Raw genomic sequence first — 19,815 nt, forward strand, 5'->3', positions numbered from 1 at the left:
ATTGAAATGTCCAAATTGCTCTTTTGGGTTTTCAATTTTACCCTACATTTCTCTCCTTCAGTTTTCTTCCTTCTCCTCCGCTAATTTCTTGTGTAGCGGTCCCTCACCATTGCGGTTCTCCACCTCTGTCTCCGTTTCTTCATTTTTCTTTCATATCTTCTTTCTCTTCCATCTCTCCTTACATTTCTGCCACTGCATTGGCACCACCAGAGACAACCTTAATTGAAATACATATAACAAGTCACTGAAATGAGATCAAACTATTATGTAATTTACTAAAATCATGGTTGAATTGAAAGTTAATTCCACTAAAAAAATATTAACAAAACTATATCAATAAAAAATATTTAATATCTTATTTATATACATCAAAATCACCATTATACTTCTTAAAATATACAACAATTTGAATTATATAATAGTTGGTTTTGTATGAAAATTGATGTAAAATATCAGTATAATATATAATTATAATTTAACAAGTTTTCATGAATTAACAAGATACACCACATGTATTACTAATAAGCTATACTGACATTTGCTAACATAATGTTTCAGTAACACAAGATAAGAAGTTACTAAATTATATTTTTGTAACATTTCTAACAATAAATGTTCCTAATTTAATAGTTTATGTGGGAATTGTTTTTCTTCGTTTTTTGACATTAAGTACGTTCTCAAAAATGAATTACTTTGAATATATGCATTCATTATGAAACAGCAGGTGAATACGGAGGCTAGTTTTGAAACCAAGAGACCACTCCATAACTTCATAAAGAACTCTTTATCAGGAGCACAAGTTGAAGTGACATATCCATGATAATCTATGAAACTTGAGTTGGAGTGGTAGAACTCTGGAATTCACTGCTTCATATTTGAGGAGCTTCTGCAAGGAAATACTCACTTTCTGGTGCATAATAATCTTTAATTTGACAAAAGGACAAATAATGCACAGGCTAAATTTAAATTAATCTTGTTGGTCCTTATTTCGAGTGAATGTTAACTGGCTTGTCAACATCAGACATTGAATCCGTGTTTTTCAAAACCAAACATGCAATTCGTTCCAATATTCATGTCTCAGGAACAATAGCTTCAAGAAACACAAGATGCTGCATAATTTATTGATTGAAATAGTAAACAATCCCTGGTTATTTGTTTGACATGAGGAAATCCTAGATTTCAAATTCAATCATAATTTTGAAACCAAATCCTAACTAACAGTAATAGATCAATCACAAGTAGTCCACACAATTTTCCTTAGCAATTCTAAATCTCTCACAACATCATGATCTATTTTGAAGCCAAAAGGGCTTCATAACGTCCTTTAAAAAAGGCAAAAACCGGGTCTCTGGGGGGAAGACTTTCTTTGACAATTGGATGGTTCACAAATTCTTGGGTCCACCTATAGAGATTAGGAAATTTCTCAGTTGTCAATAACTCTAACCCTGCTATTTCTTGAACCAAAGGGATCCAATATGCAACATAGACAGCAGCAATATCCACCAACCCAAGCTCCTCTCCTCCAAAGAACTTCTTCTCCTTTATCTCATTCTCAAGAAACTGCAGACCCTCATATGTTTCTGCAACATTCTTCTCACGCTCTTTCTCATCAACCGTGAAAACAGATTTCCATGAAACACCCACAATCTGATTTCATAAATCACACTCTTTATTAGTCACCGTTGTGTAAATCAGGATAATGTAAGGCAGTTTAAATTAACTTTATGAACTCAGAGTAACTCAAATTCACAATCCCACAAATTAACATGTCATGAAAGAAAAGTGGAAAAGATGGGTTACCTTGTCATCAATGAATTTAGACCAGAAACGAGCCAAGGCTCTCTTGTAAGGATCAGAAGGCAAGATGGGATTGTTGTTCCATGTCTCATCGATGTACTCAACAATCACAAGAGACTCGGCAAGGGATTTGTCACCGTGAACAAACACTGGAACCTTCTTGTGAACTGGGTTATATTTCAGAAGCTGTTCACTCTTGATGCTCAAATTTTCTTCCACGTATTTGTATTCAACGCCCTTCAAATGAAGGGCTATCTCCACCCTGGAAACAAATGGGCTTCCAGTAGCTCCCAGAAGGGTCACCTCTTCCTGACTTGATCCCATTGCACCACTTCAATTCCAAACACTTACGATAATCACTTTCAAACACTTAGCTTGGTATCATATTCCTTAGGCTTCTATGGGCTTTTATAGAACCAGGAGATTAGTTCAACACAATATAATATTCGAGCTAAGCTAGCAAGAAAGAGGGAAAGAGTTGCTAACCAATTAAGTAATAGAAACTAATGCTTGATTAATATAATCTATTATATTTGGTTTTCTATAGAATAGTTTATTTATTTCGTACATTATCTTCAATAGAATAAGCAATTATTATTTTTTTCTTTACTTGTTTATAAGTTGGACATTTGAATTCTTGCTCTTCCAACTTCACAGAGACTATTAGTGAAGTATATTTAAAAATATTCTACAAGTGTTTTCATATGTTAATATTTCGATATAATATTGAGAATTAAAGTGAGTCTAAATCCTACATTAAGTAAAAATGAAAAAGTTGAGTACCATATGAAGATCAAGACCCATAAACTTATCGTTTTAAAGTTTTAGGTTAAAAGTGGTGTTAACCCCTTATATATGGGTTGTGCTCAACTTATGCTCATTAGTGTTGTATTTTTCCGGTGATCATCTCTCGAAAAATCCAACAACATATATACCTTAAAATATATATATATATATATATATATATATATATATATATATATATATATATATATATATATATATATATATATATATACCGAAAAAATAATTGATGATAAATGTGTCTAGGGATAAATCAATAAATAAATGTGGTGCATGAGAATAATCGAGAAGCCAAATAAAAGAAAATTTGATCCCTGGTCAATGGTATAGAAGTTATGTAAGCGATTGCATCATCAGCAACACCTAAATAACAAATAAAATACAAATCGAAATTCGTAGGAACTGGTTTACGGAATTTGGATTCTTACTGATCTTCATTAAATTTAAAAGTGGGAATTATTAAATTTTCAGTAAATGAAAAAAATAAATTATGGATACCCGTAGTTGAAACTATCGACACAGAACACTTATGTTTCAGTCACAATGCATTATTATAGTTTGATTCGTCGTAGAGTTCGTCACAAGCGTGTGGCGGAAGTTTTCATAGTTAAGTTCGAATTGTGCAAGTACTCTTCTTTCTATGTCTGTAACTTCCTTCAACATTTTCACTTAATTAATTTCCTCAACATTCTGACTTTGGATGTTTTATTCATCTTTAAAAATTAAGTTCCATTCGAGGTGATCTAAAGTCTATAGATATATGAATTTGACCTGTCTTGTTACTTATTGATATTCTATTAAATATATTTTGTATAGAAAAGATATTTGGAGTCAGTTATTATTTTTGTAATTATTTTTGCCTATAAATTAAAGGTTAGTTCCCAAGATTAGATGGAACTATTTTTTTAGCCTCAGTGCTCTTTCTTTCATGATAGACGATAGATAAGGAGAGTTCTTTAAAAAAATTTCTCTAGTAAGCTCAATTTTTTGTTGAAACAATTGGCAACCATCGTGGAGCTGACAATGACAACTCCCATTATCTTCGAGTGGGAAGCTTGTACACCCAATAAGTCATATATCGCTTAGGAGTTGAGGTCAAACACAATTTAAATACTCCTTCTTCTTTTCATCCTATGAAGTTTCTTTTAAGGACAAAACTGTGATAGAGGTCCACTCTCCAAAGCGAACAATATCTCGGGAACGCGGTAATTGGTCCTAATGATGCTGCCAGATGGACTTAGGTCGGGTCGGAACAAAAATCACTAAAAAAAATAATCACTTTAGGTATCAACACAAAATTGTGACTTAAACCATAAAAACTGTGTCTAAAGTGTAGACAACAATTCTTTAAATGTGGTCTAGGTGAGCATAGTTGTTGTAGGTAATAAGTCATTATTTTCAATACGACAACAATTTTAAAATTGTTGCTTAAAATCCTCATAACAAGCAACTATTTTGATGTATGTATTTTTCAAAATTTCATATCTTCAGCACTAAGATCTCGGCATTTTTAGTCTAAAAACAAAGGGAGGGAACAAATTCAAATTGTCGCATTTTTGGAACTGATTGCATTTTCAGCCAAAAAACGAGGGAGAGAATATTTATAATCTAAAAACTTTAATTTTTAGTGTATTTTAGACTACATTTTTATAGATGAACTTATCTTAGTTTTTATGTAATGTCTAAAAAAGTGTTGCGTTTATTATATTTAGACCATATTTTTATATCCTTGATCTCATTTAGTGTTATCTAAAGTCATTTTTAATGTAGTGAATATATCAAAGTTTGAACATAGATACATTTCAATTTAACATTAAAATTTGAAGATTAAAAATATATTTAACTCTTTATTGGAATTCTTAAATTTTGAGAGCTACAACTGAAAAACATGTAAAATAATATTGTTCATGGAGAGAGCCTTTTGGCTGGTGTTGGATCAAAGGAACTGATACAGGCTACGCAACTATTCCATATATTACAAAAGATTTACAAACTTTATGAATAAGGAACAACAACAAAGGAAATTTTAATATAACGCATATGTGGTTTTTGATATAGTAACTTCACCATTATATTGCATTCAAATTGGAGGTGTGAGTTTATGTAAAAATAATAAATCTTATTACAAACATTAACATAAAAATGGGCTATAATGTCACCCATTTAATGTCTATTACAAGTTCATCCTTCTCGGTTCATGTTCCATTTTCTCCTCCCATTTTTCTAAACTAGTTTTCTTTCTCCTACACTTCATGTTCCATAATATTTATTATTTCCTTTGTTGGTTGTGTGCACATTCTATCTTGTGTTCAAGAAACTTAAATTGTTGATATTGGCAGGCAATGTTGTTCCTCAACTTCACTGCTGAAGGTGTTGAATCTTTCAAAGAAAACTAACGTCGAGGCTTATCCAGGACTCACATTAAGGGACATCAGTATTCCCTACGACCGACGTTAAGGGACGTCGAATTTTATATCCGACGTTAATTTTAACGTCATCCAATATGACGTTGGAGTTTGTACAAATGTTAAAAGCCGAAAATAATAAATGTTAAAAGCCATTTTTGTGTTAGTGAAAAATTTTAGAAATTGAACCTTAACAAAAAAAAATAGCTACATCTAAAAGAAGTTGAAATAATAATTTATTTAATGTATTTTCATAACATTACAATGGTATAAAAATTATATGATTCATAATCTATTATATATATATATATATATATATATATATATATATATATATATATATATATATATATATATATATATATATATATATATATATGACAATGTATGTTTGTCTCTGGTATAACAAATTTACTGTCACATTGCATCAAATTTAAAGATATATACATATTTAACAATGACAAATCATTTAATTTAATAAATTTTTAAGAAACTTAACCTTAGTAAAAATAATAATTATAAGAATAATATGTATTTCCGTGGTAGAGCGTAAAATAAGTTTGTATCATATATTTTCATGATATCCCACTTCATGACAATGATACACAACTAGGGATGTCAAAAATATCTGTACCCGCAGGTATCCGCGTAGAAAATGAATATTAAAAATGGATACCCGCTACCTACAGATATGGGTATTTTTGATACCCGCATGTTAACGGGGCGGATACGGATATCATAGTATCCTACCCGTAGATACCCGTACCCGCTAAACTTTAATTCATAAAAATATCTTTATATATATATATATATATATATATATATATATATATATATATATATATATATATATATATTAGTAAAAAACATTCTGACCTAATTCTTTTCTCAAGAATCAGGAAGTTTCATTGTGTTGAACGTCATTTAATATTTATTTCTATGATTATTTGGACTAAGTTTGTTTGAACTTTATTTAAAATTTATGATAGTGATGTATTTTATTTTATTTTATTTGAATTTATGATTAAATATTTATTTTTTAAATAATTTTGTAAATACCCGCGGGTACCCGTGGATACCCGCGAATATGAAAAAAATAGACGGATACCCGCATAACGGATACCCGACGGATATGAATACAGGTACAGGGCAGATATTTATCTAGCGGGTAGGGTACGGGGGAGCTACTACCCGTACCCTACCCGCCCCGTTGACATCCCTATACACAACCATAACTAGTAATTGATTAATTATGGATATTTATTCACAATCAACCAATATTTTTAAAATATATTTGCATATTTTCTTTTATTCTCCAAGATCTATAAAGTCTTCATGTTAGTTTATATATATATATATATATATATATATATATATATATATATATATATATATATATATATATATATATATATATATATATATATATATAAACAAATTACACCTTTTTACTTATGGCTAAACCATTAACAAGTCCTTTTGCCTTAACATTATTTGTACATTTATACATTCTATTTTTTTTTTTTAAATTTCATTTGTATCTAATACTTTTATGATTAAGAGGCAAATTAGTTCACTACAAAAGGAAAACCATCACAAAAACTTTATCGGTAAAATGTTTGTCGATAAATTTGATCGACAAATAGAAAAAACTCCATTAATAATTATCTGATGGTAAATATTACGGTTTTGTTCCTCTTTTTCCTTTTCCTTCTCCTACCTATTGTCGTTGTTGCCATCCGTGCCTCTCTTACCGCTTCATCCTCCCTCTCACCCTCTTACTCCTCTAGGTCTACCGCTATCGTTGTGGCCTTTGCTGCTATCACTATCGCCTTCATCGTCATGATTATCGTTGTTGTTGTTGCTTCCACCATTGTCGCCACCTCCGCTCTTACTCCTCCTCCTTCTCCTTTTATTCTCACCTATTTGTAATTCATTTATAACAAATATTTCCTCAAATTTAACTGAAAAAATGACAGATAAAATGCTTAACAAAGTGCATTGACAAAACCTACTAACCGAGGTAGTGAATCTATCCAAAATCTAGGTAGTGAATTAATTCGAGCTCTACTAACCAAGGTGGAGTTACTCACTACAAACCGTGGTAGAAAAATTGATCCAAATTCGCTAAAACGACCGAACAATGTTGAAGATAATTTGACCTAAAAAGGACACAGTTGAATAACGTGAGTACATCACCCTTCCAACCAAGGTACGGAAATACAATTGGAGGTTGTTTGAATAAACAACAACCACAAATGAATGGTCAAAAGTGTGTTAAAAAGCAAGCTACCACATTACTTGAAAATAAGAAAAGTTAAAGACCACGACCAAGGATAATTTAAAAATGTACAAAGACACTCAAACTCGATTGTACCGAAACTTACAAACTTGTTTTTGTTGGAAGTCTCACATCGACTAGAGATAAGGCCAATTAACAATATATAAGTAGGGTGCAAACTTCACCTTACAAGCCGGTTTTGTGGGGTTGAGTTAGGCTTAAAACCCACTTCTAACATGGTATTAGAGCTAGGTTAGATCCTATCCTAGCGAGCTTTCTTGGACATTATGTTCCACCCGATATCGGGCTGCTAACGGACCACCCACTAATTTCTTGTCCCACGCACGAGATAAATATACCTCGGCGTGAGGAGGTGTGTTGGAAGTCTCACATCAACTAAAAATAAAACCAATTAACAATATATAAGTGGGGTGCAAACCTCACCTTACAAGCCAGTTTTGTGGGGTTAAGTTAGGCTTAAAACCCACTTCTAACAGTTTTCTCACCTTATAGAGCTTTGAGCTTGGGGGCTTATGTACTTCCCTTCCATTTGAATTGGAAAATAATACTAAATAAACATAACTAAAAATATTATGATAATATATATTACAAATGTCATACCATAATAAATGTAATTATGAGCATCCCATTAAATCTAATAATGCCGCAATGGGAATAAATAAAACCAATAGTGAGTATTCCACAAACTAATTTATTTGATATTTAGTTGTCACCTTGACATTTTTTTGTCCACCTTTGTCTATAAATATAATGTAATCTCACACGGAATACTCACTCAATTTGTCTTATACATACTCACTTTATATATTCATATATTTTGTGCTTACTGACTTGAGTGTCGAAGAATCTTCTACAGATGACTCTTCCTTTTATTCAATCCATGATCAATCTTTCTACGTCATCTCGAAAGATAGTGACGGGGGGCCAATTTTTCATAATTTATGCAATTAAAAATATTTAAAATTTTTAAATTATGTATAGTATTTAATTTTTTTTGAATTATGTGTAGTATATCAAAATCAAAGAAAATTAAATTAATTTTTTTTATTTGACTTATAAATCATAATATTTAATATTAATTGATAATAAAATTTGAAATAAAATATAATAAAGAATAAAACAAATTATTTAGATATTTTTTATTTGTCTCATGAGTTTCCACATATTGTTATCATCTTTTACTTTTACTTGTTTTTTTTGTATTTTTAAAGAGAAAAAATAATCGTTGTCTCTACTCTTATTTCTTATATGATCTCTTCTTTTCTTGAAAAAATATACTTTTTTGTCTTATTTAATAATAAAATATTAGTTTAATAGTTAAAATTATTTTTTATCTAACGAGCTTTTTCTATATTCATTTTTAAGAATATAGAAGAAAAAAATATTGTACTATGTATTTTTTTCATAACTGATTTTTACTTGTAGCTTAATTATCATGAATTTTTACTTTAGTATTTACGTCTCAATTTTTTATTGAATTATGACAAATTATTCTTTAGTCTTAGTCTTTAAAAAAAATATATTGGAAAAGAATAAAAGAACAAATTATATTTTAAAAATGATAAAAAAGGAAATTGTGTGAAGATGAAAACAAAACAAATTCAACTTTTCACATATATTCTGAACCATGATACTTCACTTAATTATCCAATTATAAATTTTATTTCTTAAAGTTCAAAGAATTACAAGTGAGCCATTACTATAATAGAAAAATTATTTTTTTTAGTGAAAATTATCAAAACAAGATTATTGAATAAAGATGGAACGTGAATTTTTTTGTTGACAATTTGTTTATTTACATTAAAAAATAAATAATTGGAAATTTTAGTTAAGGTCCAATTATTGATGAGTTCAAGAATATAAAAAAATAAATAACAATAATTATTATTTCTTTATATAGTTATGGTTATACTAAATTATGTATTCATTATCTTTACCTTAGTGACAATAATTAAATATATAAATTTTGATTGTATTATTTTGGCTCCCCCTAAAAAGTTAATCAAGATCTGCTACTATCGAAGGACCAGTTCTCTTTTTCAGTAAGAACCATAGTAATTAGAAGAAATAATTTTAATAATAAACAATAACAAAATTAAATATTAGAGAGAAGAAATTATAAAAGATCTGGGTTGAAAAGCATGTTGTGTATCAAGGATTTTGCATTAATAAATCAATCTAATAAATAATGTACTTGAAACTGAATCAAATCAACTCGACGATGAATCTTTTGTCAATTGGGCTAGCAAACTATTGTTTTTAATCCAAATTGGAGTGTGTTGATGTTTTTTATTCCACTATCAGCACAAATTGGATGAATAACTCACTTATATTGTGGATTAATGTCATAATTATATTGTGGTCATTGAATTCTCTTTTAATGTGTATTTTAATAAGGAATTCATGCATTTCTCTCCAAAAATCATATTTTTTGAATTTTTTGTATTTAGAGATGAAATGATGGATAGAGAGAAAAAAGGTAAAAATATAGAAGAAATAGATGAAGACAAAAATTTGAAGGAATGTAAATTGTAGTAAAGTAAATTTACCAAGGATAAAATTTGAAGGAATTTAATTGCTTTCTTACTTGGATTTCGACAAGAATTTCCTAGATAACAAAAGTCAATATTTTTTTTTTTGTTTATTTTGGATTTTTGGCAAAAACGGAGATGAAATGTAATGACAATAGATGAGGTTAATAATACGAATGATTAAACTCAGAATGGTAGATGTGATGGTCGACGGAATTGCAATAAAATAGCAGGAACATAAAGTATATTGCAGAAAATAAATTATCAAGGAAAGCAAAGGAATTTGTAACATAAATCAATGAAAGTGGTGACCTAAATTGTAAAACTAACACTATGCTAGTCATTTTTCCTGTTTGAGGCGTTTCAGAATGTATGAATTATTTCACAATTTGTCACCCTTGTAAAACATAACATAAACCTATTTATATTTTCTGACCCTCTTCTGGACAATTACAAGATTTGAATTCAAATTTGAATAAATTACAAGTTACTACCCTAGAACTACCTTTAGGAGTTTTAAAGTCCACATGGCTTGAGCAGTTAAGATCCACCAAGTCTCCAATATGGTTGTTGTTTTATTCTCCTTGATTTTCTTCTTGATCTCGTTAATATCAATTTGCATTTCCCTTTGATTGGCGTTTTGGCAAAGGACGAGTGACTTTCTAAAGAGTTACATGTACGTTCTTATGGCATCTATTTCATAAATAAGTACTTGGTAAAATTTTCCTTCATTCACCTCATCTCCGTAGGATATAATCCTCTTTGGTTTACGACTAGTTAGGTCCAAAATGCATAAAACAAATTCTTGATAATGCCGTAAGGTGATTTTATCCTTCACCAACACCAACCTTGTGAAGGTTTTGTATACTAAGACTCTTTGCTTCTTAGCCTTCATAAAACTTGGCTTTCAATCGATCAAGCGACATAAGATTTGTCTTTCAGTCGATTGTGTGTACTAATTTATCTTATTAACCTTAGTCTTTATAATGACTCTCAATATCTTGAATAATTTCTTCATACTCCTCGATGTCCTCAAAATAATCGTAAGTTCTGAAATATAAATTTTATATTTTAGATGCATTCTTTAATTTCTATTTCATAATATATGTTTTGAAATACAAATTTTATATTTTGGATTATATATTATGGAACACTATCTGATGCATTCTTTAATTTCTATTTCATAATATATGTTTTGAAATACAAATTTTATATTTTGGATTATATATTATGGAACACTATCTGTAATACATATTTTTATTTCAGAATTTATAATCTAAAATACAAATTTAAATATAAATTATATATTTTAGTAACACTAATTCGCTAGACTGACAATAAATGTTCCGAATTTAATAGTTTATGTGGGCATAATTTTTTTCTTCGTTTTGACAATATTTCGTTAAGTACGTTCTCAAAATAAATTATTTTGAATGATTAAAAGTATGTGCATTCATTATGAAATAGCCAGTTAGATAAGTTATGTAGTTGAATAGGGAAGCTAGTTTTGAAACCAAGAGACGACTACAACATAATTTCATAAAGAAGTCTTTGTTGGGTTTTTAATAAATTTAAATGTGTTAACCATTATGGATAACTAACCGTTGTGAGTGGTTAATGCACTAGTCGTTGGAGTCTAGGTAGTTAATGAGTTAGCCGTTTATAACTGTTTATAGCCGTTGATAGTACAATGGTAAGGAAATGTGGGTCTATAAATATATTATGTATTGTATGAATAAACAACAAAAGGTGAATAAAGTTTTTTCACAAGATTATAGAGTTGTTGTCTAACAAAGTGGTATCAAGAGCCAGTTAGCTTGAGTGTCTGAGTGAAAAAAGAGAGAGCTAGAGAGCTTGAGTGTTTGAAAAAAGAGTGCTAGAGACCTAAGTCTTTGAGAAAAAAGAGAGTGAAATGGTCAGTCTTACAAACAGTGTTTCCTTGCCCAAGTTGACAAAGCCTGTCAACTATGACAATTGGAGTCTCAAAATGAAGGCCCTTCTTGGATCCCAAGAAAATTGGGCGGTGGTTGAAGATGGTTTCGATGAACCAACCAACACTACAGGTTGGTCAAATGCCCACTTGAAAGTGTTGAAAGACGCACGTGTGAAGGACAAGGCAGCTTTGTACATCCTGTACCAAACTGTGGACGAGTCTAGCTTCAAGAAGATTGCAAGTGCCAAATCTTCAAAAGAAGTGTGGGATATTTTGGAGAAGGCGTATAAGGGAGATGACCGAGTGACGCAGGTGCGGCTTCAAACACTTAGAGGCAAGTTAGATAGCATGAGGATGAAAGAGACCGAAGGAGTAGCCGAGTATATTACTCGAGTCGAAACCGTGGTGAACCAACTTGCTAGAAACAGAGAGACGTTACCCGCTAGCCGAGTTGTGGAGAAGATCTTGAGGTTATTGACAAACGACTTCGAGAATGTGGTATATGCATTGGGGAGTCCAAGGACCTATCAAAGCTCACAGTTGAAGTGCTTCCAGGATCTCTTGAAGCACACGAACAACGAAAAAAGAAGAAGTGGGAGCCACTTGATCAATTACTCCAAACGAAGATGTCAATTAAAGATGAGAAAGCTCAGAACACTCAAGGTAGAGGATGATATCGAGGAGGTATAAGAAGCAGTCTTGGTGGTAGAAACCGAGGACAAGAAGAGAAAGAACAATCCGGTCAACGAAATTGGCACGGAAGAGGACGAGGTCCATGGAGAGGAGGTCAATCAAGCAACTCAAATGTTGAGTGCTTCAAGTGTGGCAAGTATGGTCATTATGCAAAGGAGTGCTACTTGGGCAAGTGTTTCAGTTGTGGTAAGTTTAGACATTTTGCCAAAGATTGTAGATCTGAAAGTAGAAAGGAAGAGACGATCAACCTCACAAAAGATGTTGAAGAAGAAGCGATATTGTTGATGATGTCGCGTAGCTTGGGAGCCAAGCATAAGCAAGTGGTGAACTCGGTAAGAAGACCAAGTAGCATGGAGAATTCAACAAGAAGGCTGAATATAGTCAATAACTCGATAAGACAATCAAGTAGTGTGGATAGCTTAGTAAGATAACCGAGTTGATTGCATAGCATGGTGAGACATGCAGATAACCCACACAGGGTGGTGGAGCATGTAGATACCCTGGACACCATGGTGGAGCATGAGGCCAACTCGGTTAACTTGGTGGAATGCCTACATAGCTCGGATAAGTTGGTGGAGCAAGTGGATTACTCAGATAGCTCAGTGGAGCACATGAAAAGCTTGAGTAACTTAAAATTTGAAGAAGAAGAGCTTCTAATCCAAAGGTTAGAGATTGCAAAAGGAGACTTGCAACAGAGTATTGAAAAGGAGGTTAGAGACAATTTAATTCTACAAGAGAAGGAAACAGGCTTTGCAAAAGCGGCGCTTGGAATTTGAAGAAGATGTTTCAAGTTTGCAAGAACAGTTACAAGTTGAGAAGGATATGAGAGTTGCACTAGAGGTGCAAGATGAGAAGTGGCGACTTGAAATGGATGAGGAGATTGAGCACAACAATACACGAGTGTGGTCTGATCTTTAAAAAGGAAGTCGGCCTATTGATAAGAACTCAGTTAACAGCAAGTCGGCCACAAAGACAAAGAATTCAATGAGTAACAAGTTAGCCAAAGAGAAGAGCAAGTTTGCCAGTAAGAATGCCAAAACTGAGAGAGCAAAGAACAAGTTAGCCACAGGAAAAGCGAAGTACAGGTCGACCATAGATAAAATGAAAGGGAAGTCAATCATGAAGGAAGCGAAGAACTTAACTATTCATGAAAGGGACAAACACAATGTGAGAAAAGTTATTGCATGTTGGAAGCTGTGATGAAGAATAAAGGAACGGAGATTGAGAATAAAAGAAGTATTTAAATTTACGGGGGAATTTTGTTGGGTTTTTAATAAACTTAAATGTGTTAACCATTATGGGTAACTAGCCGTTGTAAGAGACTAGCCGTTGTGAGTGGTTAATGCACTAGCCGTTGAAGTCTAGGTAGTTAATGAGTTAGCCGTTTATAACAGTTTATAGCCGTTGAGAGTACAATGGTAAGGAAATGTAGGTCTATAAATATATTATGTATTGTATGAATAAACAACAAAAGGTGAATAAATTTTTTTCACAAGATTATAGAATTGTTGTCTAACAAAGTGCTAACATTCTTTATCAGGAGCACAAGTTGAAGTGACATGGTTCATTTGTTCGTGGCAACATAACCACAAGACTTTCTAGTCATAAATAAGTTGCTGAGTAGAGAATGGCCATGCATGAAATCTTTGGTAGAACTATGGAGTTAACTACTTCATATTTGAAGAGCTTCTTCTGCAACGAAACTCACTTTCTGGTGCATATCTTTAATTTGACAAAATAATGAAGGCTAACTTAATCTTGTTGGTCCTTATTTCGAGTGAATGCTAACTGGCTTGTCAACATCAGACATTGAATCCGTGTTTTTCAAAACCAAACATGCAATTCGTTCCAATATTCATGTCTTAGGAACAACAGCTTCGAGGAACACAAAGATGCTGCAAAATTTATTGATTGAAATAGTAAAATATCAACACCAACAATCCCTGGTTATTTGTTTGACATGAGGAAATCGTATATTTCAACTTCAACCATAATTTTGAAATCAAATCCTAACTAATAGTAACTGATCAATCACAAGTAGTCCACACAATTTTCCTTAGAAATTCTAAATCTCTCACAACATCAAATCTATTTTGAAGCCAAAAGGCCTTCATAGCGTCCTTTAAAAAAGGCAAAAACTGGGTCTCTGGGGGGAAGAGATTCTTTGACAATTGGATGGTTCACAAATTCTTGGGTCCACCTGTAGAGATTAGGAAATTTCTCAGTTGTCAATAACTCTAACCCTGCTATTTCTTGAACCAAAGGGATCCAATATGCAACATAGACAGCAGTAATATCCACCAACCCAAGCTCCTCTCCTCCAAAGAACTTCTTCTCCTTTATCTCATTCTCAAGAAACTGCAGACCCTCATATGTTTCTGCAACATTCTTCTCACGCTCTTTCTCATCAACCGTGAAAACAGATTTCCATGAAACACCCACAATCTGATTTCATAAATCACACTATTTATTAGTCACCGTTGTATAAATCATAATAATTTAAAGCAGTTTAAATTAACTTTATGAACTCAGAGTAACTCAAATTCACAATCCCGCAAATTAACAAGTCATGAAAGGTGGTGTTTTTGGGATAAACGAGGAAGAAGAAAGAAAAGTGGAAAAGATGGATTACCTTGTCATCAATGAATTTAGACCAGAAACGAGCCAAGGCTCTCTGGTAAGGATCAGAAGGCAAGATGGGATTGTTGTTCCATGTCTCATCGATGTACTCAACAATCACAAGAGACTCTGCAAGGGGTTTGTCACCATGAACAAACACCGGAACCTTCTTGTGAACTGGGTTGTATTTCAGAAGCTGTTCACTCTTGATGCCCAAATTTTCTTCCACGTATTTGTATTCAACGCCCTTCAAATGTAGGGCTATCTTCACCCTGCAAACAAATGAGCTTCCAATAACTCCGAGAAGGGTCACCTCTTCCTGACTTGAACCCATTGCAGCACTTCAATTCAAAAGACTTGCAATAATCACTTTCAAACACTTAGCTTGATGTCATATTCCTTAGGCTTCTACGGGCTTTTATAGAACCAGGAAATTAGTTCAATACATTGGAGCTAAGCTAGCAAGAAAGTGGGAAAGAGTTGCTAACCAATTAAGTAATAGAAAAATAATGCTTGATTAATATAACCTATTTTATTTTTTTTTATAGAATAGTTTATTATTTCGTACATTATCTTTAATAGGATAAACAATTTTTTTTTTCTTTACTTGTTTATAAGTTGGACATTTGAAGTCTTTCTCTTCCAACTTGATAGAGACTATTAGTGAAGTATATTTATAAATATTATACAAGTGCTTTCCTATGCTAATATTTCGATATAATTTGTTATATATATATATATATATATATATATATATATATATATATATATATATATATATATATATTTGTTTTCTATATTAACTTTCATAGACCATTTACTTGTTTTTTTTTTCTGTTTATCTTACGATGTAGCAACAATATTGTAGAATTATTTTTGTATATATTCATATAAATTTTTCGAAATTAAAAGAAAAAGAGTAGTTTTTCAGTAACCCGAGAAAATAAGTGATCATAAAGTAACGTGTAGAGAGGTAAATAAATAAATAAATATGGTGCATGAGAATAATCGAGAAACCAAAGAAAAGAAAATTTGATCCCTGGTCAATGGTATAGAAGTGATGTGAGCGATTGCATCATCAGCAACACCTCAATAACAAATAAAGTACAAATCGAAATTCGTAGGAACTGGTTCACGGAATTTGGATTCTTACTGATTTTTATAAAATTTAAAAGTGGGAATTATTAAATTTTCAGTAAATGACAATAATAAATTATGGAGACCCGTAGTTGAAACTATCACACAGGTCCTTTAATATGTTTCAGTCACAATGCATTATTATTATTATGGTTTGATTCGTCGTGGACTTCGTCACAAGCGTGTGGTGGAAGTTGTCATAGTTAAGTTCGAATTGTGCAAGTACTCCTCTTTCTATGTCTACCTTCCTTCAACATTCCTGCTTAATTAATTTCTAGCTTTTTATTTTATTTTCATTTTCTTTTGTGAAATTTATTAGAAAAGAAATTTAAACAAATAACCGAAAAAGTCATGCTAGTAGTATTAAATGAAAAATCTTAATAACAAGCAGTGTTTATGTTAAGGGATCTAGCTTCTGTTAGTTTATGTTACTGTTAGTTTAGTTTTATGTTATTTGTTGCATAGGACTTACAACTCTTTATATAGGGTTCTCCTCCTCTCTCTTGTACATCACCTTTCACAGAATATTACGGTTCTCATTTCTTCTTCTCTCTCATAAGTGTTACATGGTATCTAAAGCTCGTTGATTTTCATGGCTTTCGAAACTACATCCACTCAAACATCCCGCCCTTCCCAATCACCCATGAATGCTTCCACCCCTTTGTTCCTCATCTCTTCACAACTCCAGTCTCCCTCAAGCTCACTAAAAATAATTTTTTGATATGGAAGCATCAAATTCTCGCCACCATTCAAGGTTTAGAATTCTTGCACTTTCTTGAAGGTGATAACATTCCATCTCAGTTTTCCATAGACACCGACACTGCCACCCAAACCCTTAACCCCACTTTCTACATCACCAACGTCAAGACCATCTTCTTGTAGCATGGCTACTAGCTTTTATGTCTCCCACAATGCTCAACCAAATGGTGGGCCTCACCACAACTGTCCAAATTTGGAAGAAACTGAATACATGCTACACAAGTCATTCCAGAGCCAGAGTCAAGAAGCTCAAATTGCAACTCAAAACACCCAAGCGTGAACGTGATGTTCCTACATACCTTCTTGATATAAAGAAATCAGTAAACGCCCTTTCAGCTAATGGCTCATCAATTATAGATGAAGTCATAATTTTAATCTATGTTGATGATATTTTGATCACAAGAAACAATGCCACACACATCAAATCTTTGATTTCAACTCTTCACAGTCAGTTTGCTTTGAAAGACCTTGGTTTGCTCAATTTTTTCCTTGGCATTGAAGCACACTGGTCACCCATAGGGGCTCTTCATCTATCTCAAACAAAGTATACTCAGCAGATTCTAGATAAAGCAAAAATGCTTGACGCCAAACCACAACCGTCACCAATGATTTCTTCTTTAAAACTTATTGTTGATGCTTCAACAGCCTTCTCCGATCCCACTCTGTATAGACAAATCGTCGGAGCTCTTCAATATCTTACGTTCACTAGACCTGACATCACCTTCTCTGTTAATAAGGTGTGCCAGTTTATGCATAATCCACAACTACATCATTGGCAAGCTGTGAAAAGAATTCTTCGATATATAGCAGGCACTCAGTCCCATGGCATTCGTTTTTCTCCATCCTCTTCAAAATCCTTACAGGCTTTCACTGACGCTGATTGGGGTTCCGACCCCGACAACCATAAGTCAACATCAGGTTACTGTGTTTACACTAGTGCAGATTTGACATTTTACTTCGCCTTATAGGCCTCGGTTATAGCGAAACTGAAGCCTATAAGGAGGCGGTGACATTTTTACAATTTCGTCCAACTATATTGCCTCAGGTGTGGGCAAAACCGGTGCAGTAAGAGGTTTTAAGCCTTGGTTGCAAAAGAATCGAAGCCTATAAGGCAACCCAGTAACCAAAATTTCAAAAATGCCATCATCGTCAGCACTTTTGGCATCGGGTGTTTTTGGAGCGATGTAATATGAAAAGGTTTTAGGCCTCAGTTAAAAAGGAACCGAGGCCTATAAGTCAGCCCGGTAACCCTAATTTCCAAAATGTCACCATTGCCGTCACATTTGGCTTCGAGCCTTTATTGACCGAGGCCATAAAGGGACTTTAGGCCTCAGTTATTAATTGAACCGAGGCCATATGCCCTATTTAGGTTTCCAAATTTGCAACTTCGCATTGTTCACCTTCGTCCCTGTGCAAACACTTTGCGCGTGGTGGAGGCATTCTCGTCTTCGTTTTCTCGTGTGGTGGTGTTTGGTTCATCATAGGCAGAGGAGGCGTGTTCGCGGCTCGCGGCAAAGCCGTGATTTGGTGGTCACTTTCTTCCTTTGTCTGCGGTGGTGATGGTGGCACAGTGGTGGGGTTGCCCGCTACAGTGGCTTGAAGTTCTGCTTCGAACGGCGGTGGAGGTGTTGGATCTCTGGATCTCGTAGTTCTACTAGTTCATAGTGGTTTGTCGTTGTTGCATCCAGACCGTGTAATGGTAGCACATCATGGGTCTGAGCGTCGCGGTGGGTTGCTCGTTCAGTGCTGGTGAAGGTCTAGCCGCGACAGCGTTTACCGACGATCTCGGTGGCGAGGACGAGCGTAACAGTGCTAATGGTGGTGCGAGCGAAGTACCCTATGGCTTCGGGTCATCAGAGAACCGAGGCAGAAAAGTACTCCCTATGGCTTCGGTTGACACCCGAGGCCAAAAGCCACCCTTTTCTGCTTCACCCCCAATATGCCTCTGTTCTGGAACCGGGGTAGAATATAAAAAACAATCGGGGCCAAAAGCCCTTACTACACTAGTGTTATTTCGGCAACAACATTCTTGGTCATCCAAGAAGCAAAAAGTGGTCTCCTGAAGCTCGACCGAAGCAGAATATCGAAGCCTTGCATCCACAATGATCGATATCTCATGGATACAATCCCTATTACGTGAACTTCATGTTGTTGTTCCCACTCCGATCATCCAATAATGCACTCACGAACAAAGCACTTCGAATTGGATCTTCATTTCATACGTGATAAAGTGAAACACACACAAGTCTTTGTTCGTCATATACGAGCGCAGTTCTAAATTGCAGACGCTTTCACTAAACCCATTTTTGGATCTACTTTTCATGACTTTCGTCAGAAACTCGCGGTGGTTGTTGTCTATCCACCATGAGTTTTCAGGAGATATTAAGGGATCTAACTTCTGTTAGTTTCTGTTACTATTAATTTAGTTTTCTGTTATCTGTTGCATAGGACTTACAACCTTTTATATAAGATTCTCCTCCTCTCTCTTATACATAATCACCTTTCACAGAATATTATAGTTCTCATTTTTTCTTCTCTCTCATAAGTCTTACGGTTTCTAGTAAACAATAACAAAATAAGAAATTATAAAAGGTTGGGTTGAAAAGCATCAGGATGAATTTTAGCATATTTAAGTCATGGCCCTCAAATATTTTCTTTATATATATATATATATATATATATATATATATATATATATATATATATATATATATATATATATATATATATATATATATATATATATATATTATATATATATATATATATATATATATATATATATATATATATATATATATATATATATATATATATATATATATATCATTATTT

The 19,815-nt window shown here is 33.1% G+C and overlaps 1 protein-coding gene and 1 pseudogene across 1 annotated transcript; both read right to left on the minus strand.

The window, feature by feature from the left end:
* Positions 1–1,087: 1,087 nt before the first annotated feature.
* On the minus strand, positions 1,088–2,185 carry LOC114183990 (probable glutathione S-transferase). The gene is made up of 2 exons (XM_028071214.1): positions 1,801–2,185; positions 1,088–1,647 (listed from the first exon to the last, which is right to left on the minus strand). Exons 1-2 carry the CDS (start codon positions 2,119–2,121, stop codon positions 1,291–1,293), a joined length of 678 nt encoding a protein of 225 aa, XP_027927015.1. The 5' UTR covers positions 2,122–2,185; the 3' UTR covers positions 1,088–1,290.
* Positions 2,186–14,341: 12,156 nt separating this feature from the next.
* Positions 14,342–15,511, minus strand: LOC114183979 (annotated as a pseudogene).
* Between the last annotated feature and the right edge of the window lie 4,304 nt (positions 15,512–19,815).

This window comes from Vigna unguiculata, chromosome 5 (assembly GCF_004118075.2).
Source record: "Vigna unguiculata cultivar IT97K-499-35 chromosome 5, ASM411807v1, whole genome shotgun sequence".
NCBI classification, from domain to species: Eukaryota; Viridiplantae; Streptophyta; class Magnoliopsida; order Fabales; family Fabaceae; genus Vigna; species Vigna unguiculata.